We start from the raw sequence: 25757 nt of genomic DNA, 5'->3' as shown, positions 1-25757 counted from the left end.
TCATTCAATCAGAAAGGCATACATATGAAAGAGAGAACAGGAAGGGAGCGTATTTACACCATGACCGAGCGTCCTGTATCTCTACAAAACAAAGTGTGTTTGGAGGCCTCCTCATTTAAGACGTTTAAAAATGTTTTACAAATAGCTGTTAACAGAGTACAAGTCTGTGATGTCCCAGTTTAAATTTTTCTATCAAAAGACGGTAATTAAGAAAAGAAAAGGGAAAAAAAAGGCACCATCCATCTGACATGGCGGCATCTGGTTTACACGAGACAACCAACGTTTTTCTAGTAATGTTTTGTATGCTGCAGCGTCGTATTAAGCTGTAGAAAACTCAAGCTGACAAGAACAGTATTAGCATGTATAGTTTTACACAACTAAGTGTTTGAGAAGATTGACAACAAATGGGGTCTTTTGTACAAAAATGACGCCTGAAGTGAGGTGTCCCTGCTGTTGGATTAGCTGATAATGTTACAGTAGCTGTTGTGCTGGTTTAACAGCGCTCCCTGCAGGAGAAAAGTGTAGGTCACAGCACCAGGTAGTGTTTTTAATCGAGCGTTAAAGTGGCTGATATAAAGCCACTATTTGAAGCTCATCCAGAGGGCAGGCACCGGATCACTCCAAAAGACATGCAACTTTGAGACTGCTACTTCATCACTATGGAATAACTGTACGGAAATGTTTTCTTGTTCAGTTCTTGTTACGGGTATAAAAAGGCCATATACAGGAAAAAAAAAAAATTTGTTTTTAAACCATTCTTGATTCCAAATGCATAGATATCAATTTAAAGGATGCTACATGTGCAGCACGTCACCTGTATATTGAGAAATTAATTGTAGCCACACCTCGTACTGGTGGCAAGTAGACAGTAAAGTGTCTGTTGCTGTGGTGAATAAGTAGCTCCCTGCTTTGTGCTTCGGCATCGTCCAATTTAGAGATTTCTCAGGCTCGATTCCCTGCAAAAAAAATCTGAGAAAACCCTTTTCAGCAGATTTGCTCGACACACGATGCAACTCCAAGTGATAGAAAAAGGGAATATGGCGATAGAAGGGGAAAAAAAAAAAAAATTGCACACAGAAGCTTGAACAGAGAAGTGTTTAGAGCTCACATGAGCGAGTAAAACTAGGGGGGGGGGGGGGGGGGGGGGGCTCCTACACAAGTACCCTTGATATAAATTAATTTTTATAAAAATTTAAAACCCACACATAGATTTAGACAACAGTTAAGTTTTCATCCTACCCACCCCCCCCACACACACACACCCCAAGTAAATGGAGAACTATGCTGAGCCATGCAAACGGGAGATATCCCACTACTGTTAGCGCCCTGATAAAACTAATTGCCTCAGATGAGCATGATTTAAGCATGACATATTTTGATGCTTTTGAAAGTAACATGCATAAAACTCCCGGTGTGCTTCTTCCACAATATTTTATAACTGCTAAAAATGACATACTCCCTCCTTTTATAAGTCTTGGTCAAAAAGAAAAAAAGAAATAAAAAAGAAATAAAAAAGAAACTTTGGCTTTGAGACCTTTAGTTTTTTTTATTATTATTTATTTAGTATTTCAATCAAGCTATAAAATGTCAACACTACTTGCTGTGAAATCACTTTAATAAGTACACTGTAAAATGTGATAAACTGGTTCAAAAAAAGGATTCTTCAGACTGTCGATAAAAACTGTATACTAATTGTGCGTTGGCTTTTTTTCAGAAGGGCCTGTTGGATCTTCCTTTGGTTGTTTTTATGCACAGTTAGGTCCTTCAAAAAAATTGCTTTTTTTTTTTTTTAGGTGCCCAAAGTTTCATCATCATCATGTGCTGCCACTTTGTGAAAATCTTGAACACAGAGGGGTATGCACCATGTAAAGCCTACTGTCTGTGTAGAGGGTCAAAATAAAGGAGACACCAACTTGAAGAGTTGCGGGATGCTTTATCTGATTGGACAGGATGAACGGTATTTAAAAGGCATGAGGTTTTTGAGTGTTTTATAACCTCTTCTATACATACACCAAGCTGGGAAGATGAATAGTCATTGAGGAGGTGCCGTCAGGGCTGCATCCCACACATCCTCTCCAAGTGAGGTTATGGTTTTTCCCTTTTACTTTGACCGTACCCTGTATCACGTTCAGCAACTGTTAGACATTATAGTGACATTACGGAAGCACGGCAATGGACATTGGGCGAGATGTTACGGTGGATAGCTATACATAGTATTTACAGCAGGTTAGAAAGACTAAAACTGGCTTAACAGACTTCCTCTGACAAGAAACCTTTCACACCTTTAACTATCGGGTGGAAGGACAGGAGGACATGGAGGAACATCACAAATACGATAAGTGATACAAAAGTTGAGTCAGTTCTGATCAACACCCCTAAACAAAAAAAAAGAACAAAAAAGTGCCCATTTGCTGCTTGGAATTCTGTGACTGAAATATTTAAGTTTCGGGGTGGTGTTTTTGTTTTATTCTAAACACTGAAATCTGTATGACAGTGATCTGTGCAATGCAACCTTTTGAGAAACAGTGCCTATCCTCCACATAGAAACAAACCTGGAAACAGTGAGCCGATTGTGACAAGAAAACTGATTATTTAAAAAAAAAATTCTCAAGCAGCAAATGGTGTCATAGCCCTGTAGGCTAAGGCCTTAAAAAAGAGAGTGGTTCTACTAAACAGGTGGCACTGTGAGTGAAGCAGCAGAGGTATAAAACTTCTGTGTATCTGACCAAAAAAAAAAAAAAAAAAAGGGGGGAGGCTGGCAGCAGGAGCAGAGTCTACATTGATTCACCAAGAGAATCATCATCATCCAGAGATAGGGGCAGGTACAGATCCTGCGGAGATCCAGAGGAGCACAATTACTTTTGTAAACTCAAACTAAAAAGCAAAAAAAAAAAAGAGAAAGAAAGAGAAAGAAAAGAAAAGAAAATAGGGCAAAAAGATGAAAGGTCAGGAGAGGAAGAGAGGTTAGGGTACCTTCTGTTTGCTGTTGAGGCCTGGACTGGTAGGGGTGGAGGTGGGGGAATGCTTGGAAATCGGGGTGGACAGCTGGCTGCTGGAGCCTGTCCCGTTGGCTGGGAGAGCCAACAGAGCAGTGAAGAGAGGGGAGGGAGAAGGGGGGAGGAGGAGGAGGGGAAAAAGAAGTAAAAAGAGGTACACAGTAGTGTGGATTAGAAAGTTTGCAAGAGAGGCAGAGAAGTAAGTCCTGAACTGTGGCCTCATTTGGCTGCAGTGTACAGGGACCCTGTTGGTCCAGGTTTTAGGAGGCTGACAAGTTTTGTTTGTTAGGTGACATTTTATTCACTCGCTCTGCGTCCCCGCAATGTTGCTAGGATTCTCTCTGTGTGGAACATTGTGTTTATATCTAAGAGCAGTGTGATGTGATGTAGTCGTGAGTGTTAAGTGGTTTGAAAGCGTTTTTGTCTATAAGAGATGAAAAGGATCCTGAAGAGCGTGAGCCAGATGGCCGGTCTAAGTTTAAGCCAGCGACTGTTGGGAACACAAGGTGGATAAAGCGTCATTGTAAAGCCGCCGGCTTCATTTAAACAGACAGAAAAAGAAGCCGTTTCAGCACTTTAAGAGAAAACCCACAGCCAAAACAGAGAAATCACAAGTCCTATTATGCTAGACTCTTAAAATAAAAATATTTGAGACAACACACACACACAGCTGTGAAAGGGCCAAAGATAGACTAACAAAAGCTGCCCGCACCGCCACGATTTCGTCTCTAGATTTCTACATCTGGAATATTTATTCAGCTTTTGTAGAACACTTCTTGCATTGTGTGGTTGTTTTAATTACACATTACTGCATGTCATTGTGTACTTCCATGCCAGTACAATGGCAAACACACACTAATGCAAGAGGTTGAAGAAAGCACCATTAAGCTGCATAAATACTTGGAAAAACATCAGGCTTAGGAGCATCTATTTTTCATACATTCTTGGCATTTCACCAGCCAGTATGTCATTGCATTTGTGTTAAAAAAAAAAAAAAAAAAAGATGAAGGGCTGAGATGAAGCAATAGTCCTTAGGGTGCACTACAATACAGCAATCCTGTGTTTCAATGAATGAAAAGAGCAGAGTCTGTATTTCTGACAGTTTTAAAAATACTGTGCCTTTGGAATTTCTAAATACCGTAACGCACTGCTGAAGCCTGCTGCAAATGAGACATTTTAGGAGATAAATTCTGGAGAGTTGTACTATGATCATGAAGTTTTAAAGTATACAGACTCCCCAGCAAATCCCTGAGAATGATCAATTTCTCAAAACATCTACTTCTGTGTTTTTTTTTTTTGTTTTTTTTTAATTCAAGCCATGGCTGAAGCTTAAACATTACTGCTAAAGGGGTGGTTATATTTGGTTTTATATGGTTGTTTTAGGTTTAAGGCTTTTTAATTTAAGGAGCATATTAAGGTTAAGACTTGTTAAGATTTCAACTATACCCACATCAAAAGGTGTAGAGTGGAAAAAGCATAATAATTGCAAAACATGGAAAATTTGATTTTTAAGCTCATCAGCACTATTGATTGACATCAGTTCCCTGTTATCACTAGGCTGACCTCACGGGTACTATAAATGTGCTCAATGGTCTAACAGTTTACAATGCTGGTCCACCACCTGCTGCCTTTAAGTACAGATGTGAACCCCTTCGGTCAGGGCGTACACAGATTTGTACAAACTCCTGTATCGTGACCGAAAGGGGTTAACCACTAGAGATCGATAAATATCCAAGACCGCCGAAGGACTGAGGAAACCTGTAGAGCAGGAGACCTCCTCACACATTATGTGAAAAAAAACAGACTTTGCCCAACATGCTAGCACACCGCCAGCTCTGAGAGTGTCCTATTTCTTTACACTCAACCCAAATATAAAATAACTTGACTGCTCAGTCTTTCCACTGCTGAAAAACACATTCTACCATATCTAGTGCCTTCAACCCAGGGTTTAAAAGTCTTTTTTCCCCCATGCCCACACTAAATCTGAACTGTTGAGCCACTGAACGGTACAGCTGTGTAAACTCAGACAGCACTGTAACATATAGCATATATAGCTTTCCCCCCCTTTTTGTTCACATCAAATATTTAAGCGTGAACCAGCAGATGAGTCTCCATGCTCTATTGCCTCCTGGATATTATTAAATGTTAAAGTGCTTGATCATCAAACAAACAGCTGAAAGCTGTTTAAATTGTGTTTGTTTACTTTTCATGTTTTATTCAGGCCCTTTTTTTTGTTTTAAATAGAAACATTATAGAAAGATTATACTAAAGCTCAGAAGACCTATAATAAAGAAAAGCTGGATTTTTATTGTCCTTTGTTTCATGAAATTACACATAAAATGCAGGTTATAGCTAAAGAAAACAAAGGTGTGATAAAGAATTTCACTGCACCCCCCCGGACCATTCCCTTCAGATTAAAGTCAAAGGTCAAGATCAGTTACATGAATTTGCTACAATATCATTTCTTGTATTTTCATTCCCTTAAAGCAACAGAAATGACCTAGTTTTTATTTTCCACCAGCTTTGTAAGGTGCAGTCAGTTTTGTCTGTTTTTTTTTTTGAATAAACAGAAAGGGTTACAGTGTAGGTGAGATAATGTCGGGCTCACTCGATTCAGCAGGAGACTTGCTGCGCTTGATGGGACCAGGACTCTTGGCTGAACCTCGCTGAGCTTTCGGTCCCTTCATCACTCTGCATTCTGTAAGAAAATAATGATTTATGATTTTTTTTTTTCTGCTCCCAACTGAATGATTGAGGCGCACGCACTCACGAGCTGAAGGTTTACCAAAATACCTGAGGCATCATTTGAGTTCAAGTAGTTCATTTTTTGCTCCTGCAGCTTTTGCCCCTTTGTTGCCAACCTCACATTTTTAAAATCGCATGTAATCAATTATGATTCATTTCCCTTCCACAACAATTTGGTGTTATATTGAACACAGTATGCATGTAGGAATGTGCAGTCCATTCTGGGTCACCGTATTAATCAGGGTAGACAGACTCCAGACATTGCTACTCCTCCCTCTGCATCTCCCCCTCTGTTTGTACTGTCGGGCTCTCTTCCCTCCCCCCTCCCTCCTCTCTACCACTTTTGATGCTAATTATACTATCTGTCCTCCCTTCCTCTCCTGAGATCTCACCATGTCTGTCTTCTCTCTCTCTTAACCTTCACACACTGTTGGATACAGACACACATTCATGTGCTATTGTTTGCAAGGTGTGCCACCACGCCTCTGATAGTACTTCAGACTGGCAGCTTGTCAAGTCTCGAAACAGGCCAGAGTCTATTAGCGTCCTTTTTGACTTCTGTTAGTGTTGTGGCTGCTTAAGCAGACCTGCAGGTACACATCCACTCCTTTCAGTCTGCATAACCATCTGCACATTTAACAGAGTGTGAAAGAAAAAAAAAATAGTGAAGGGAAATTAATCCATTTTGGTCTCAGTAGTCGTGTGATTGAATACATTTCTCCCCAGTTTATTTCTTTCAAAGTTCATCTCCAGTCTGGAAAAACAAAGGAATATTTCACACACACACATTCATCATGTCTTTTTTTTTTTTGCCCATATAGAATCTTAAATTCATTAAATAATTCTGGATGATCTCTATGATGAGTTATAGATACAGGTATCTATACCGTAATGTATCACAGGCGAGTCAGTCTCTTCTACTCCACTGAGGCCAATTCAATAATGCCTGCATGCTTGAGACTCATTTTATTTAGCATTGCCCCCCAAGGTTATTATAGGCTGAATGAAACAATTTAGCTTTAGTTCAGTGGGGGAGTACAGTAATAGGAAAGGACCCAGATCATTATAAACCAGCTGGCATCTCCATCCTGCCAAGAACGTTACAAGAAACTCAGGCAAACAGAAGAGATGAAGGTAACATAATGATGGTTATGAACCCTGCATCAGCACTGCATTAGCATTAAAAGGCAGACTGAATGATTCGAGGAGAGGACATTAGGTGGAAGTAGGTTGTTAAAAATAGGGATTTCAGGTCTGTGGGGAGCAAAGAAACTCTGTGAGGGTTGGTTTTACATTTTCTCTCCTTGACTTTTCAGCAGTATCGCTACCAACAGATCAGCTGAACTAAACCTGTCACTGGACAGATTAATGGTTATTCTTTCTCCTGCCTTTTCCCATCCCTGCTGCCGGCTGCAGATAACAGACTTTTCTCTCAGTCTCCTCCTTAGCCTCCATCACACATACAATTTCATCCACAGAGCTTTGTACATGAATATAAAACAAGTTGAAAAGGATATATTTCTGTGTTGACACACACACACACACACACACATATATATGTATGAACACTTTTTTTGGGTGCTCAAGAGCAGTGTTAATTCCTTCTTGCACAACTTAAGGAATATATAATTTATTATGCTTATACGACTCAAAATGCAGCCATAAATTGTACAAATGAAGCTGTGTAGAGGATCCCTGAATGTATATGGACAAATATGTTGTGGTCATTTGCAGTTACAGGTTCTCTCTCTTCACAGCTGATATTACTGCATGATGACTGATCATACTGTACTGTGGCTTTACACTGACAACGCAGAGCATAAACTGCACAACCCCACCTCTGGCAAGTTGCTTCACAGTGCGTGGCTACTGACACTTATCATATACTGTGATGTAAAATACAGACTAATGCCTACGAACCATTCTCATCCAGAGAGAAGTCGTCCTGTGCGTAGCGGAACTTCTCCGGTCCACATGCAATGAAGACGTCGTCATCACCAAAGAAATCTTGAAGGCAAGTAACCTGTGAAGGCACAATACAGACACCGTGATGTTAGAGTTTATTGGCTCTGTTGGATTTACTAGAGACATAAGGATGCAGTGTATTCAAAGACACCCAAATTTAAATCTATGGGGAATTCTGCAATAGCAAAGCTGAAAGTATAGGACAACTATTTAAAAAAAAAAAAAAAAAAGTGCTTTTAAAAACTTCATTTTGGGGCCAAGTCCCAGATTCCGCAGGTACAGTCAGTACACTGCAAATTTGTAGGTATTATGTTGCATGGCCTCGCTTGTGTGTATACTGTCAGTCCTGGCCATAGACTGTATAAAACATGGTGATAGCTGTGGTTGCAAAAAGACATCGGGTCCAACAGAAGTCTGTGGGAAAACTGCTTTCTCTTTTGACCTCTATACACACTTTCCTGCTGAGTTTATATAATGCTGTCCATGCTCAGGCACAGCAGTGCTTTGAGCTAAATGCTAGGATCATCTAGCATGCTAACCTGCTCAAGAGGAAATGCTAACATTCTGATGTTAAGTATAATGTTTGGGTTTTAGCAAGTTAACTTGTCCAACTAAATAGCAATAAACAAGGTTCAGCTAAAAAACTATTAAGGCTTAGGCACTTGGTCAATTACATTGTGATAATTTGTTCAACTAAATATTGAAAAAATTGATCTGTTGCCACTACATAAAATATTAAAGGGATTCCCAAATGTACTCATGTTTCCTCCATTTATCTTGGAGGGAAAAATACGCAAATATGAACCTGATTCTAGTTATCCTTGGCATTTTCTCTCTAGGAAGCATAAATCTGTAGAAATAAATCCAGCGGTTGCTGACTGAGGTATTTCAGTCTGAATAAAAGATCTATGTTACCAGTAAGAGTCAAATTTAAAGGATGATTAATAATGTGAACAAACTTCCTATAGAACCTAAGAGAAGGAATTTGCCAAGAGAGGATTATCTAATCATATTCCTTTGATAATATTACCATACATTTTGAAAAACAACATGAGATGCTTACACAGGACTGACAAATGTCACACATCCACACAGCAGGTTGCAGTAGGCCGCTTGTGTGTTTTGCTCATCCTGTTCACATGCCTTCAGGTTCATGTAACAAAACCAGCACACAAAAGGCACAAAAAGCCCAGACAGATGATGTTACACCTTTACTGTAATCTTTAAGTGATTCAACTTCCTTCCCCAGGATCTTTTCTCTCTAAAGCAGCTGTTGACACAATATGGCCTAGTGAGTGGACAGATGTCTTTGCGCCACACCTTCTCCTCCATTTACCATTATATGGGCTCTATTACCAGCTCAGACATGCCTATTAAAGCCATTCAAGCTAAAAACTGCCCTTCTTTCTTGTGCTGATAAGATTTGTTACAAAAAGCATCAGTCGAATTTCCAGTCCGCCTTTCAACATCTGTTGAAATCTTTCTCTTCTCATTTGAATCATTGGATTAAGGAACTATAATAACTGAACTACAGGTAACTTATCTGTTATTTACAGAGCTAATTTGCTTCTTTTTTTTTTATTTAAAGAAAAAAAGTGCACACTGATTTTTTTCACTGACACAAGACTGTCCTAGAGATCCACATTGTGAAAGACTGCCCCATTTTGAAGCCCATGCCAGGGTCAAGACGCATCATGGTTGCCCCTCTGATACACATTCAAACTATGAGCTGAGGATAATTTGGGATCTCACCACCCCAGCAGCTGCAATGTTGGTTCTCGATCCTGCTAGACAAGCTAAAAGTGTGTGGTGGTGACTTGCTGGCGTGGCATCCAACAGCTGTACCCTCTCTGCGCCCCACAATATTCCCCCCCGATGCAGGCCTTCCGAGCTACAAACACGGTGCTTCGACTCCAGTGATCAAAATCTAATTGGTTTTTCAGCTTGGGCTAATTTACAGGCTACGCATTTGGGTTCTCTTCAGTGTTCGTTATCAGGAAATTAGATACATGTTACTTTCATTAGGTTAAACTGTTGTGTGGCAAGAAGGGCACCTGACAGTTAATCATGATATGGAAACATTAAGAAGTGCTGTTTTTTCCCCACCCTAAGGCGAGTGGGTGGAAGAAAGGAGATGAAAATGGGCTGAAATGGTGTGGGTGGGTAGACGCTAGTGCATGTTTTTAATAGCTTTAAGAACAGAGATGATTAAAGGGATAATGTTTTAATCCTATAGACTGCTACTTTATTCTTTAACAGATCTCTACTTAAATTTAAGATTCTGGTTGCCTGGCACACAAAACCACTAACATCCAACAATGTGTCTAATCTCTGACTGAAGAGAGAATTCACTGTAAATACTTCAAAACAAAGATACTGAATAGGATCGAACAATAAAACGATCTGAGCAATTGTACCGTTGCAAAGAAATTTAACTCCTTACTGGCTTCCAAATCTAAAATTTCCCACCCTCTCTGATCAGAGGCTGAAAGGAAATTAGCCCACACTGTAAAAGACGCTAAAATGTAAGCATCTGTGGTTCTCTAGCTTCCCTAACAAAAACTATTCCTATCTGGCCAAGAGCTTTGCACTCACTGAAAACATTTAAAAGCTAAAAAGAACAGAATGATGAGACAGAACCCGGGTTTAACCCATTCTTCTGCATTCTCAAGAGTTCTTAGCAAAAATACTGACTCCCTCTAAGCAGTACTCATAATTCACATTATCTGTACAATTACAGTGCTGATCTCTGACCACTCCATGTATCATTAAGCCACCTTGTATCAAACCGTCAACAGGTTTTCTGCAGAATAACAGTCCATAAAGTTGGCCTGATATCTGTCTACAACTGGCAGAAATTTGGTGCAAAAACCTGCTCTGTTGTGCACATGATTAGATCGAATGTAAAAATGTCAGAGTCCCTTTGTAACACGGCATATGTGAAGAAAGTGCAGGCCAGCTTGGGAGCATTTAGGTTAAGAAGCATCCTCTCTCAATCTGAAAAGGTCAACCTCACCCATCTGGCAAAGGGGTCCACGAGAGGGACAATGACATGACTTGATGCCATTTTACTTTAATGTATCAAAAGCACTGTCATATTGAATTTATACATATTACACAATGCACACATTAGGGTAAGTGTACACATTTTTGCGTTTGCAGGGGTTACGTGGGTGGGGTTTTCTGAAAAACTGGCTCTTTACAGACTCCAGGTGCCCTCCACCCTCTGTCCCACCAAGCCCATCCCTAATCTCTGCCTCACCAGCTGTCAGGTCCACATGACCCCCAGGAAAAAAAGAAAAAAAAAAAAAAAAAAACATCAACACCACCAGCAGCCATGCAGGGAACCTCCAATGACAACAACTGAATTATTCAGAGTTCCTTTAACCCAACTCGCCAAGGGCAATCGCCCATAGACATTTAACTGGATCACAAATATAACATTTGGCTGTTCTGAAATTCTCCACTACTAATTAAGAAGTGGGATTTTCACAAGTTAGTGCAGAACAGAAAACTACTGGGGTGACCAGAAGCTTTACCTCAGAGGTTTATGAGAAACTCGACTCCATATGTAAAACAACAGGATCTCTATGAAAACTTGATAAATGCATTGTAGGATACAGATTTTCTCCACTGTCATCATAAAACACAAATGTTTATTATTAATAAGACAGCAAGTGCAGCAGCACAGCCACAGTGAACCACAGCTGGGGTGAACGGTGCTTCGGCTTTCGAACATATGGCATGCCGCACATTTTTGTGGAGGCACTCATTTCAGGTGTAACTAAAATGCCTTTGTGCAAAGCAGCAGGGAGCATCGGCAAACAAAGCTATGCATCCTTTGTGTTTTAAAGGCAGCTGGTTTGTATTGACTTCATCTCATCCATTCAGCTGCACAGTCAGAGCAGAACTGAACAAGCCGCTGACGATTCACGAGGACCGGCACCCATCTCATCTGTAAATCGACAAAGCCTCAATAATTGATCTCTGTGCAGAAATAAAGATTTTCGGTGCTGCATTACAACATTTTTCACTGATCAGTACTTATCTGATGAATAGTAAAGGCTTAACACAAGCTTTAATGAGTCAATAGAAGGTTAAACACTGGTACTAAGTAGCATATAACTGATTGCACATCTGTTGTGCTCTGCAAGGTAATCGCATATTAGCCTGTGAAAGAATAATAGCTGTTGTCTAGTCCAAGCATTACTGAGCTTTGTCAGAAGTCTCAAAAATATAAAGGCTGAAAAGAAAGGAAAGAAAAAAAAAAAAAAAAAAAGCTAGTAAGACCTTGCTTTTTCAGCCCATGGGTAAAAACGCCCACACCGTTCCCTTCACTGAGCACATAGACCTGATCAATATTGGTACCTCTGCACTGAGATGAATATTCCTCTAAAACACACAAAATGTCTCCATTTTATTCATTTCAGTCGAAGGTTTCAGACAGGACAATGTTTAAAAAGCAACATGTCAGATTACTGTCTTTAATGACCACAGCTCAGGAATTTCAGGACAAATCTAGGAAAAAAGCTAGAAAAAAAAAAAAAAAAAAAAAAAAAAAAAAAAAAAAAAAAAAAAAAGGATCAAAGCTCAAAAATCAGTAATTGCGTTGCAGGAAACTGCTGCTCCAACAACACGGATTTTCTTTTTTCCTTTTCCTCTCTTTTCCCTTTTTAAACTACAAGTTGTCTTCCTGACCCATTGATGACCTTCACGCACCAGCATACTGTCTGTGTGTTACCGTAGGTGCTCTGGATGCATTTGGAGCACAGATGAGCCAGTTAGGCAGTAATATCTGCACAGTCATGGGGACCAGCTGGTGCCTGATGTTGTTTTAACCCCACCCCTCTTCAACCCCAAGGAAGCAGGCTTTCCATTTGGCTGACTGATGTGGCCTTAACATTATTAAACTGTGCTTCCTCCTCTTCTCCCCCAGGTCATGCTCACTTGTTGATGTGGTGCTCATACAGGAAAGTGGGGCTGTTAGGGGATTCAGGCAATAAGGATGCATGCAGGCTTCCATGCCTGCTCGCAATGCCTCATACCATGAGGGACCACGCCCCTCTGTCACCCTGACTGTCTGCCTGTTTCATAGCGTCTGCCTGCACGGGCCCACACGTGCATGCAGACGCAGCGAGCTGTTGACGGATAAAGAACAGAGGGCAGGGCAGGTAAGACCCAGCGTAAAGAGCACACTCAGCGTATTACAGCCATTGTCACAAACTGAATCCATCACGGCGGAGCTTATTGCCATGACAACTGCTTCTGCAGTATGGCAAAAGGAGGCACACTGCTAGAGCCCTGATAACCAGGGAAAATCAGGCTTTTCTTGCCTGTTAGCAGATGTATTTCAGTCGTTAAGAAGCCCTGAACCCGAACATCCATCCATCCATCTCTCATTCAGTGACTAATTCGTTACCATAGTTATTAACCTCTAAAGTGAATTGGAATCTTTTTGTTCTGACAACAGTGCGACCTTGTGTCTAATGCCCCCCCGGACTGTTAAATTAATTTTAAATTAAAAATAAATAGAATTACTTTAAATGCCGAGAAAAGCGACTTTTTTTGCTTGTGATTGATTACAATGATACTGTAAATCCAATGCAGCCTGCTCCATTTTAGCAGCCTCACTGAATGTCTCTAATTTCCAGAAGGATCTAAACTTATGCACATATTCTTGTGGTAAAGGATGCATGAGCTCATTTTTCTAAAGACACCTTTGTTTTGTTTTTTTTAAGTGGGTTTTTGAATTGGAGTGTTTTCTTGAGGAATACTTTAATCTCAAGCCAGGCCTGAATATTAGACACTCAGATCTGTTATATGAAGCCCTCTGCAATGCTGCAGGCTCAAGAGAATGCATCAGGACAAACAGCAGCAGCAGCATAATGCATCATCAAGACATTTCACAAATGATATTTGGATTCGGCGTCTGTTAGCCGATAACCTTTTCTTAAGTGCAATTCAAATGAACAGGCAGTGAATCTTAAATGCAAATCAGAGCTATTCTCCTCTGCAGACACCTCTATCAAAGAAGAATGAATACAAAATGGCTGCCAGCAATTAGATATACCCTCTCCAACTTAATGTAGAAGCAGTGAGGGCAAATTAAGTAATGCACTTTTTTTTTTTTTTTTTTTTTTAAATAGACTCGGGGAATAATTACCCCCATCAGTGCAAATAAAATGATCCTAATTTGCTGTAAGAATGGTAATCCTGAGGCCACTGGCCCCACCCTTCCTGATTGGGCTGAAAAGCAGCAGCATTTGAGGGAAAAATGGGAGCGATTTAGTTCACAACACTTGCAAAGAGAGAAGAGCAGGCTGGCTGCAGAGTCCATTAAGGAAAAGAGGAACGTCAAGCATGAAAAGCAGCCATTTTAAAAATGCCAGAAACACAACCTGCAACACCTTTTTAATTTTAGCCACACACACACACACACACACACACACACACACACACACACACACACACACACACACACACACACACACACACACACACACACACACACACAGAGTCTATTTGTACAATTCATGCCCAATGATGGAATGTATGCAGGTAAAGATGACATGCGTGTTTTTTTTAATACCAAAGGGTTGCTTTGATAGTAAACTCTCACACCCACTTCAGGATGTGGTATCTGACAGACCGGTCCACACCAGCTGGGCTCTCTTTGTGCCTGGGATGTGGTCTCCTAGCAACCAGTCCCAGCAGCTATCGCAGCGGAATGGGAAGAGGAGGATCGGCGCAGAGTCAGGGAGGGGTGGGCACTGCATCAATATTGCTTCTACCATATCACCTCCACCACAGAGCAGCTGCAATGTGCCTCTGCACACAAAGACGCCACAATAATGTGCACAGCGTTTCTCGCATTTCTTTGCATTAACGCGAAACTGGGAGTCGCGGGGGCAAGAGCAACAGATCAATGGATGATAATTGTGAAGTAAGCTAGAGCTACAGTGATGACAGAATCAATACGCACTGATTGGAATGATTGCAATATGATGGCTGTTGAATTCATTTTGTGGTCACATCATCATCATCATCATCATCATCATGCATGTCAAAAGTGGAGGGGAGAAAGAAAAGAAAAAAAAAGATGATTACAATCTGAAGCAAGAGTTTCTAGAGAAAGCCAGAATAAGACCTGGGGCAGCCAGACTGCACCCAAGGGAGAGAGCATTAAAATCAAATAGCCTCCCATCTATCATTTCAGAGCACCTCCCCTCCTCCAAGATGCATCTGATTCCAGCATTATTAATACAAAAGAAAAATGAACCAGACAGTACAACACGTAAGAGATACATCAGTCAATAAGGCATCTGTAATCAATAACACAGGAAAAAGGTTTGTGCCAAAGAATAGGCAAACATTTAAACATATCAAAGAGGATTGAGGAACAGATGTTCTCACACACACACACTCGTTCAGGCTTGTTCCTCATCTCTGCCTCTGCTAATATGCAGTGATTTACAATAGTCTGAAACTCACAGGTATTTGATCAATGCAGCCGTGATGACAGGAGTGAATTTATCGAGAGAAAAGGGAGATCAGCTCTGTCACTGAGGTTTTAAGAGTCAAAAAGGTCACCTCTGCAGAGAAAACGCTTACAACCCAATACTGAAATGGCTCCCCTATCTTTTTTGTAGGGACACAAACACACAATTCTTCCCTGTACACTGTGACACACATGTTGATATTACGGAAATAGTTAAGCACATCATCTCACAAACCTTTCCCCAGCCTTCCAGCTGGGTGACCCTGCATAGTTATGGCCATGCTTTAATACTATTCCAACAAAGTGTGAGCATGAATAATATATTATGTCCTTTTAGCTTAGCTGGTGTTGAGTAAACAATAGCAATCCCCAGGGAATGACTTTTAGGCAATGTTAAAACATGTGTGGGCGTCTCATACGCACATTTTTGTTAATTTTAGGTAAATTCATACAGTTACCCAGCAGCTGTTTTCCATCCTGGTAAACTTTTCCTGGAAGCACTAGTCTGTATATGAAATAGATATATTTAAAAATAACTAATAATTGTTGGCATAGCAGCCATGTTCCAATCTAATGGATTATCCCACAATCAGCACCTAATTGTGTTATTTATACAAAAAGCAGAGCTGCCTACTGTTTCGTTTTTTATGCTAAAGTGTGGTCATATTTGAAGAAATGCATTTTTAATAATTCCAAGGGTTTAAGGGACAGGATCTCTTTTACTGTGATACACTTTAAAAAAAAAAAAAAAAGTTTGCATTTTAAACCTTAATACTTAACTAAAGCATCATCAGAAATGGGGAATTCAAACCGAAATACAAAATGTGCATTACAGTCCCCTTAGGACTCTGATGACGGGTGTCATTTTTTTACCCATCCAAACACAGATGTGTCTCAGGAAGCACATTAAAGAGATTTTTGGTTGGCGTGTCGGACTTGAATATTCTGCGCATACTGCACAAATATTTTTGGGTACACGACAACTAACACGCAGACTTTGAGATGAGAAGCTAATCTCCCTGTTAGTGTACATGTTGGTCTAGACCCACATTTCCACAGTTTTACTACATAGTGATTGCTGCTAAATAGCAGGTCAGGATGACAAGATTGTCTGAGAGCATGAAGATTTGTGTTTTTACACTTGCTATGTGCTGGAATTTGGCATTTTTTTCCCTAAATGCTGAAAAGAGTAAAATACAAAAATTCTCACTAACAGGAAACCCGTTGTCCAGTAAGGATGCCGAGCATTTAATAAACACATCGAGCAGATGGATATCAGTACAACTTTCACTCTGGAATCATTTTTCCGAGCATGACAGGATGTCTTTACTGGATGTTCAAACAATGGTCATTCGGTGTTGTAATGTTTGCCTACCAATAGGAACAAAAATGGCAACAATACAGGGCTGGGCCCTCTCTGTATTACCATAGTGGGAAGACGACCAAACTTCCCAGGACTTAAGCTTTTCAACAACTGATGGACTCAAATGTCAGTAGCCTAAAAACCAGCTGAGCAACAAAAGGTTGACAGACAGAACCCTGATGTCTCTGACCACAATACAGGTGAATATGTAACATCAGAGAAAAAGTCAGAATAAAAACTGCTGGCAGCGAAGGTCATATAAAGGTTGTTGCCACAGATGCTTGGAGTTCTCATGGACCTACCGTGCCATTGTTGACTGAGGTTATGGCAGAACAATAGAACTTTGTCCTGCATCTTGTGTGTTGCTTTTGAAAGTCACTGGAGTTAAAAGGAAACCACTGATGAGGCAACAGGATGGTTTTGTCCTGTTTTTACATTTCTGAGCAAATTATTTTGCTTCCCGTTTTCTCTTGATCCCTGCCAGTGCGGGGAAAGATGTATGAATGGCATACTGTCCTCAATGGCGACCACAAATTTTCCTATTGTGTGACTTTGTTTACATATAGTACTGTACTGCCTTTATTTCACTCGTTTCTAGAACAGATAGCTGAATCCCAAATCAAACAAATGCAGACAAAACTCCATCAGCAGCTTGGTTCATTTGAATTTTAGAAGGTTAGACATTTTCATATGCTCACAGTGACTCTGTAAATTCAGGTTTGCAGCAGCACATGTGATCCGCATGGCGCAAAGTGACAATACCTGCTTGCCATCCAGCGTGTAGATCCTCTTGACGACGCCGCTCTCCAGTTTAATGGCCTCCGTGATGTCAGTGAGGACCTGCTCGAAGGAGTGTGCGGTTTTCTTGTTGAGCAGGAAGCGGACAGCTTTGCGTGGCTTCACACCGCTGCGCATCACCGTTACAAGCTTGGGTCGAATAAAGTCCTTGCTCTCCCTGGGATCGCCGGCAGCCTTGGCAGCTAAGGACTGCATATTCTTCTGGCTTGCTGAGGCCTTTACATTCACAGACCAGTTGGGGTTGACATTCTTTGTGTAGTCAACTTTCTTGTAGAAGTTCTCTGATGCACAAACATAGCTTTCCCCTGTCAAGGCAAAAGAAAAATTGGGTTAGTGTGTCATAACTTGCTTAGCTATTCAACTTTGACACCTGAGAGTCCCAGAGCGGTCTCTCCACTCAAACACTGAAACCTTCAGGGACCGTCGAGACCAGTGGGAAAATTTTGGTGTAAGCTTTCACATGCAGCAATTCATGAATCTAATAATGACTTTGCAGACAAAAGCATGGCTGCTTAGGTCTTGTTTGAAGTTCACAGTCAGGCTTTGAAATTTCCAAACTGTTTCTAAAGAGACACGTGGCCACAAAGCTTTATCAAACATTCATTTTGGTCACTGGATTGCCACAAACTTAATTCCACCAATCCCCAGCTTACCGAGATGGCAGTACTATCAGTACACAGGACTATCAGGATTAAAGGATTCATAACTTAAACAGCATTTCGATGTGTTAAATACAATGTGAAAGAAAAGAAATGCAAGTCTACTTTTGTGATTTGGAAAAAAAAATATGGGTTAGAGTTCAAGACAATATCTCCTCTGAGGACAGAAACAGACTTCAAGTCTCACGTTAGACCACTTTGGATCAGTCTTGACCTTGAAAACTCCAGGTGAAAAGATAAATGTAGACATAGAGAGTGTTAAAAGTCACATATACATCTGATTTTTGCTGTGATGAGCCTGTTTAATAACTATATATTGATGATTGCTTTATATATCCTGATTTATTGCCACATTTTCCTAAAATATTTCCTGTGCTCGTCATTATTGGTTATAGTTTTTAACTGCAGGTTGTACCTCAAAGACAAAAGGCTGCTGGGGGGAGAAAGATGGAGAGAAAGAAAAAGTCTGGCAAAAAGAAGGGAATCCAGAAGGCAACAATTAGGCCAAATGTGGAGAAATTGCAGCTAAGACAAAGGAACAAAACGGGATTACACTGTGCAGAGGAGATTGAGCAATTAATTATATCCCACAAGAGGAAGCACAATGAAATACCCCCGCCACCCACAGTGCTTACTCTGCACCCCTACTCAACACACACCTACACAAAACAGCATAAAAATACACACAAATACACACACACACACTCCTATCTTTCCTAAGCAGCTCAAGCAGCAGAGATGATCACCTCATTTTAGACAAATTAAGCTGCAGTTTATCTTCCAGCTTTACCCCAAACTCACCCTGTCCACCTCATCCCTCAGCAGCCTTTACGGACTCACAGAGTAAAGTCTCTGTGTGACTGAAGAAAAAAAATAACTCAAATCTGGGTCATTTAACTTTCTTAAAATTACACCTGAGAAACAGCTGATCATTCAAAAATGACAGGACTTGAGCTTAAGCAGCATTTAATAAATATCATTGCCCTCACGAATCATCATCTGTGCGACTTTTTCCCTTCCAGACTGCAAAACCTTGTTCAGTCTTATCCCTCTGACACAAGCCCATGTCACCAAATTCGGCTTTATGCTGCTGCAAATAAGCAATAGTTTGACCGAAATAGGAATTTGCAGCAACCAGGTCAACACGTGGATCATCCAGTCTGGTTCTGAGCAAAGATTTTCTTCAGTTGTCGTGTTTGGCAACTTTCACTACATGAGTTTGGAGGCAGATGAATCACTTCTTGTCCTAACCAGTGTTCTGATGCCAAATAAAACAAGATCAATCATGGTGGCAGCTGCTCATGAGACTGTATACTACTCCATCTATCAGACAGAAACACAAGCTGATCAGCTTCACCAACAGTAAAGTAGCTGTGAGACGACATGGTTTAAAATATCTTGACTGGTGTAGAGGTGTAGCTTCAATTTGGATTTCCACCCACTGTTGCTATGGGTATTGATGAAAAGGTTTGACTGTTAATCATGCATTAAAAAAAAAAAAAAAAAAGTGACTGGAGGTTTCTTTAATGATAAGATCCTAATGATTTCAATTAACGAACTGTTCTCTCGCACTGAGCTGCAGAGATCCAACTTTAAAGTACAGAAGGAAGCCCTCTGAGAGTCTAACCCCAACACAGAATCCCATTAAGATCAAGCCGGAAGACTCGCTTTCAGCTTTATTCACAGCAACAGAAATTCCCCAACAGCAAGATACTGAACCACAATTTATAGTTAAGGATCTTTTTTTTTTTTGTGCCTTTGACAAAAAAAACAAAATAGTTTCATTTTAAAACAACTTATGTTTTAAAAAAATAAATAAATAAATAAAAAATATCACCAACTACTGACATAGTAGCCCAGTGTCTCTCAACTGCACCAACATAACTCTTTAGATTAGAACTCGATACATCATAGGAAAGATTAGAGAAGTCTAGACTGAAGAGATTAGACTTGTAAGACAAAAAAAAAAAAAAAAAGACCCTCTTAGTTTAATGTTTCTACCAATCCTCAGCAGAGAAACTGACTTGAAACCGTAGGATATCTTGATGGCCTATGATGCCTTCTTTTCACAGCAGCTCTACCTTTACCAAAACCTCACAATCCACTAAATCAGGTATACTACATATTTGGTGGGTCCAGCTAAAACATCCTTACCTTCCTCCAGCTCATCCAAGGTTCCGATCTTGCGTGAGCCATCAATGGTGAAGATGAAGCGCACACCCTGTGGCAAATTGATGTGGTCAGAAAGCGAGCGCGTCAGGTCAGCAAGGAGAGCGTCGAAGGTGCGGAATCGGTCGTTGGCAACCGCATACACAATGCCCTTGAAGAAGCGGTCTCCGTTGCGGTAGAAGCGCACCTTTTTGGCTTTCTTCTCATTGGTGAGGGCTTGCAGGGTGCGTGTGCGGTAGAAGCTGCAGTGGGCGCTGTGAGTAGGGCTGGGGAGTCCATTCATGCGCCCGCCCCGTGGGGTACGAGAGGCCTTGTCTCGCTCGTCAAAATGTCCAAAGTCTAGCTCCATGATGCCTGAAAGTTATGGTGGTTGTGACAGATGTGTTGTGGTGGTGGTGACCAGCTCCAGAGAGTCTAGGGAAAGAAGAAAACCAGTGCTCGTAATGCATCACCAGATGCTGTAGTAGTATTAGTAGTAATAGTCTTATGTTCGTTACATTTCACTCTGAGCAGCATTGAATTTCTGTGATCTTAACTGGATAACTATTCATAAATCTCCCAAAACCCTAATGATTTTACTAGCTTAGAAGTAAATGAGTTTAGTAACACTACAGGACAGTCAGTCTTTATTGAAGGCAGACACTTACAATCTTGCCTCTGTGACACAACCCCCCCCCCCCCCCCCCCCCCCCCCCCAAAAAAAAAAACACAATGTGTATATGTATATGAGGGTTCTGCTATCAGGTTACAGGTCTGATTCTACAGGTTATGGTGACTCCATGAGTTTATGTGCTCAGTCACTCATTTTGGGCCATACCATGTTTCAATATGGAGAATCATCTGTGATATGAAACCCCATGCTCATTTAACTTGCCAATCACAAGCCATTAGCCAATGAGTGTACAGTTTCACTGTCAGATCCGCCCCTCTTTGTCACATCTATTTTTTGCAAACAAGATGGCGGTCGCGGAAATGCTCATAATAAGGCTTTAAAACAGGACTTGAAAGCTAATGGGTGACATCCCTGTAGCAACATCCGTCATGTATTTATCCCACTGTTAGCAAGGAGTGCAGCTAATAGGCTAATGTTTCCCTCCATTTTCTTCTTCCCTACACTGTGCTCACATATAGTCAGTTTCAGTAAAGTCAAATTCTCAATGAAGTTGTTCATTTACATTTTTTTTTTTTTGAATAGTCAAACATCATAATGAGCATTAAAACAATGAAACATGGAGACCATTAAGGCTACATGTTAACCAGCTGTCACTTAAAAGCCATTTCCAAAGCAAACACTGTATACTGCTTTTATCATGACGTGGGAAATTACAATAGAAATCAGTTAGAGACAACAGCTGCAGGTTATATTTACACATAAAATCACTCAGAGGGAAGGTTACAAGCAACAGAACTCTCACATTTATTCACATCTTAACTGCACAGCAGCCATATTGGTTCTGCCTTGGTTTTTTTTGCTAAGGCTTCCATTGCAATACCAGGCACAGCACTCTTCCTGAAAGAGGCGTGGGTAGCTCCAAAGGAGTGCATTTAAAGCTGCACATACTAAAACCACTCATTTTGAACAGGAATAAACATCAGGGCTATGCAGGCACAGTACAATGCCCAATCTGCGCTGCATGTTGAGCTAAAACTTTAAAGACACATTCTCAGTACATGTCACACTTGCATTAACATTTTAAAAATGTGTATGACATGGGTCTTTTAAATAAAGACATTTGTCCACGTGAATAGTATGGCCCTAAACTGCTGCAGAGCCGATGAGTCTGCAGCAGTTCTTTTCATTGACTGTTAAAGGCAAACTGCTTTATGTGGCACGTAGCACATATGATAGCTCCTCTTCTGTAGTCCGCCTACAAACACCTCTGTGCAGCTGTCTCACTTGGCCAGATGAATCAGTAAGTGGAAAATTGTTACGACTAAAATTCAATGAGCATGGTTTTGGAAATTATCTTTTGACAGAATGTTAACTTGTAGATTTGATTATTGGACATCTGAGATTATTTGAACAACAAAATCACAAGGAAACTGTGTGCAATAGTGCTACTGTGCACAAGTCAGACAATTATAGAACTGCTGTTAAATATTATATTAGTACTTAATATGTTTATAAGCTACTTCTGAGCGGGTTAAGTAAATGAAATTGAGTCAACAACAAGCTGTGTATATTTAAAAACTTTGTGACCTGTACCAAATAGGCGTGTTAGATCTCAGTCATGGCTCTAGCACATGTACACCCTATAGAACGTAATGGATTCTCCAGAGTACTTAATATTTAAGGAGACATCATGTCTCCTTAAATATTCTCATCATTCCAAAGAAATGGTCAGCAGAAATTTAAGTGTTCTGAGACTTTTTTCCCCTTTCTGTTTCTTAAAAATTCTTAGAAAATTATGCACCTGTTCAGCCAATGGATAATAAACCACTTATCCAATGAGGTTGATCAACTAAAGTTCTTGTTAATCTCCCACCTGATGACCACAAACAAATCCTTCAAAACCACACAAGAAAAAAAACAAAACAAAGAACTAATTGGAGCACATCTTTCAAAATGATATTTCAAAAACTGGCACACATCCAAACACCCACGCCCAGTCACATGAAAGAGGAAGTTATCTGCACCACTAGCAAGTGTTTTGTTTTTTTTTTTTGTTTTTTTTATGCATTTGACAAGACTGAGCTCTAAAAATGTTACAGGTAGTAGAAATGTGTCACTTTTACAGACTTTGATATCCTCACAGGTCATTACTGACTGAGAAGTCACAGCTTTTTGAACATAACTCTACTCTGAGTGGCATTTTAACAACTCACGGTTTGTCTTTTAAATATTTTCAGGTCACCAAAGACCAAGACAACCATTTGGCATTTTCTACCACTGAAAGTCAATTTTGCACTGCAACATGGAAAAGAAAAATATTCAAACAATAAGTGAGTGCTTTTAAGTGAATGTGTGTGGTGAGGATATAAAAAAGTTTTTTTTAAAAAAAAGTGTTAATGTTTTGCAAAATTCTCACACACAAACTGAGCTTTTCGCTTCATTTTACACACCTGAGTTATCTGGTGTACAACAAAACACGGTTCATTGCTTTCACTAAACCAGCCATCATTATGAAAATGAGGCAAAAAAAAAGAAAAAAAAAGAAAAAAAGAACCCAATTTGAGGCCCCATTTTGGAACAACAAGCTATTATGTTGTGATATTGATTGCAAGCCTATCAGTCCTGCTTCTCCTGTTAAAATAGTCTTAAAATAATTATTCAAAGCCTGCACACAAACCGGTGAATGACACCATGTCATAGCCTGTAATCCTCCACTATCCTGCCTCATTCAGTGCCACATATGATGCGTGTGAATATACAGCACTGTATAAATGACCACGCTGACAAACGGGGAAGAGGGGTGCAGTCACCACCCATCCATGTGTAAGGCCCCTCTAAGCATGCTAACCTCTGGCTGAGCTGCTGACTGGTGTTTTATGATAAGCATGCTGATAGGGGTGGGACTTCAGTGGACTGGGTGCTCCTCAGCTGACAAAGGCCAGGTTTCAAGCCCATCTGCTGCACTAATAGGCAGAGCAAGCAGTGACCCTTCCCCAGAAAAGCAACCACTAGGACAGTCCATTGTCTCAAACAGGGTGCCTGCCTTCAGAGTGACATCACCATCGTTGCTGCTCCTGCTGCTGCAGCCGGCTCATTCTCCTGCTCAAGTCCAGAAACTACATCCTCCCACTGTTTTCAGTAAAAAAAAAAAAAAAACCTGCATGACCATCTCTCTGCGTGGCTGATACACCTAAGGTTATTAATCAATAGATGTGATATAGAACATGCGCGCCTTCCCTTCCCGAAATTAAATGCAGACCTGGACATTAAGCAGCACTGCAGTATCATTGTGTGGTGTCATTGATAGATTTGTCTGGTTCTGTGTTCCTGACTGAGCCACCCACACAACACACTCCTGACAAACCAGCAGCACATTATGACTCTCCGGTCCTCTTCATGAAAATTGATCTGCGTGCGACACCTTTCACACCAAGACACGGAAAGGTAGTGTTTAAAAAAAAAAATCAGAGCCACGAAGGGAAAAGTTTCATGACACTACTCTTCTCATTTATGATGGATGGAGTGTGGCCACATGGCAGAGACAGCAGCTTAAAATGTAAGTTTTTTCTTAGGAATGGGGGGTGGGTGGGCGTGCGCACGCCACAATCCACCTGCTCAAACCTAAATCTAAAAAAAGCCTAATACAGTCTCCCCCAAAATGCCAAAAAAATTACTACAATGACATTCAAAGTTGCTCCCTCAGTGTCAAAACCACTGCAATTTATTTAATTACTTATTTTTAAATCCGTAAAGTCTGCTGATTATCCCACCCAGTAGCGGACTCACCTGCGTCGCTGATTGCGGAGTGTGTGGGGGAGTGGATGTGAGTATGTGAGTCGATGCTGCAGGATAGCGGCACGCCGTCTCTCCCCTCGCCTTTGTCTGTTTCCGTCTGAGTGCCGAGTCGCTGCTTGCCTGAATCGAGGAGCCACTGGGTCCTAGAGAGCAGTGGACCCGCCCACTACGGAAAAAACTGTAGGTGCCAGTCAGCGTGGGCTGGGGTGGAGCTCACATCAGGGTCAGCAAAGGTAGCCCTAACGAGCAAATGAGCAAGAATTAAAGGTGGGGATTATTTACAGTCATGGTTGAAAGATGAAAGAGACTTTCATCACATGTGAGAAAGAAGCAGACTTTCAAGATGAGGAAGGGACATTTCTTGTTTATTTTTGATTTTTTTCCTGTAAGAATTTCAGCTATTGATTTTCTTTTCTTTTTTTCATTTTGCCCTCAAGATTGTGGCTGTCTTTGAGTGAGCTGTGAGAGCTCGCTGAAGCTAAGGCATCACGAGTGTGTGTCCCTTTCAGACAAACCACAGTCTGATGCTTTTGGTCTGGTGGAGCTCTTTGTTAGCAGCAGATAAAAGCTTGACTACCTCTTAGTGATTGTGTTTGGCTGTTTTTTCTTTCTTTTCTTTTTTGTTCCCCTAAAGGAGGATTTCATTGTCGGCCAACTGTATATCAGTATCCCAGCAGTTGATTAAACATCAAGACTGCCCATGTTCAAAAGGGCGGCTTACATTCAGCCAGCTTGCTTTCTGCAGAGCATGTGCATTGTGAACATTTCCCACAGCTTCAATGAAAAGTAATTGTCTTCTGACTTGAATTCCACTTTTCAGTCTCATGTTTGCATTTGGCATAATAAAATACCTGATAATGGGTATGATGACCCAAACGGAACAAAAGTTTGATTTTGCTGATGATTTAGTTTGTGTAAAGTAATGTCACACAGGAATGAGGCTGTCACTGTAAAGCTATCACACAAAGAGGAACTCACGCTGAAGAAAGCCATTACTATAAAGCCACTGTTGACTAGTTAACAGTGATATCTGTTGGCATGTGAACAGTTTTAACCCTCATGGCTATGATTTTTTTTTTTTAATCTGTGCTAGTTATGTTAGTGCAGTATCAGTATCACTGAAACCCTTGTAGGGGCTTCATAGGCAACACTATAA

At 40.7% G+C, this 25757-nt stretch overlaps 1 protein-coding gene across 3 annotated transcripts; it reads right to left on the bottom strand.

Annotated features, from left to right (window-relative positions):
* Positions 1-1172: 1172 nt before the first annotated feature.
* Positions 1173-24710, bottom strand: LOC115792090 (neuronal migration protein doublecortin). 3 transcript variants are annotated; one of them, XM_030746477.1, is made up of 8 exons: positions 24593-24710; positions 20179-20607; positions 17330-17670; positions 7662-7764; positions 5605-5694; positions 2974-3071; positions 2766-2831; positions 1174-2246 (listed from the first exon to the last, which is right to left on the bottom strand). In XM_030746477.1, exons 2-7 carry the CDS (start codon positions 20540-20542, stop codon positions 2775-2777), a joined length of 1053 nt encoding a protein of 350 aa, XP_030602337.1. In that variant the 5' UTR covers positions 20543-20607; positions 24593-24710; the 3' UTR covers positions 1174-2246; positions 2766-2774. The 3 variants fall into 3 exon arrangements, with proteins under 3 accessions (XP_030602336.1, XP_030602337.1, XP_030602338.1); XM_030746476.1 differs by having other exon boundaries at positions 1173-2831; XM_030746478.1 differs by lacking the exon at positions 2766-2831 and having other exon boundaries at positions 1174-2414; positions 2987-3071.
* Positions 24711-25757: the final 1047 nt, after the last annotated feature.

The sequence above is a fragment of the Archocentrus centrarchus genome, chromosome 14, assembly GCF_007364275.1.
Source record: "Archocentrus centrarchus isolate MPI-CPG fArcCen1 chromosome 14, fArcCen1, whole genome shotgun sequence".
Lineage (NCBI taxonomy): Eukaryota > Metazoa > Chordata > Actinopteri > Cichliformes > Cichlidae > Archocentrus > Archocentrus centrarchus.
This window is presented reverse-complemented; position numbering and strand designations above follow the sequence as displayed.

Excerpts from the sequence above, each read along its gene's own strand:
- LOC115792090 (XM_030746476.1), bottom strand. The coding sequence starts at position 20,542 with ATGGAGCTAGACTTTGGACATTTTGACGAGCGAGACAAGGCCTCTCGT. Across the intron at positions 3,072-5,604 it reads CAAGTCTCCTGCTGAATCGA|CCAACGGGACAGGCTCCAGC; the intron begins GTGAGCCCGACA and ends TGGCTCTCCCAG. Across the intron at positions 2,832-2,973 it reads GCCTCAACAGCAAACAGAAG|GATCTGTACCTGCCCCTATC; the intron begins GTACCCTAACCT and ends GGATCTCCGCAG.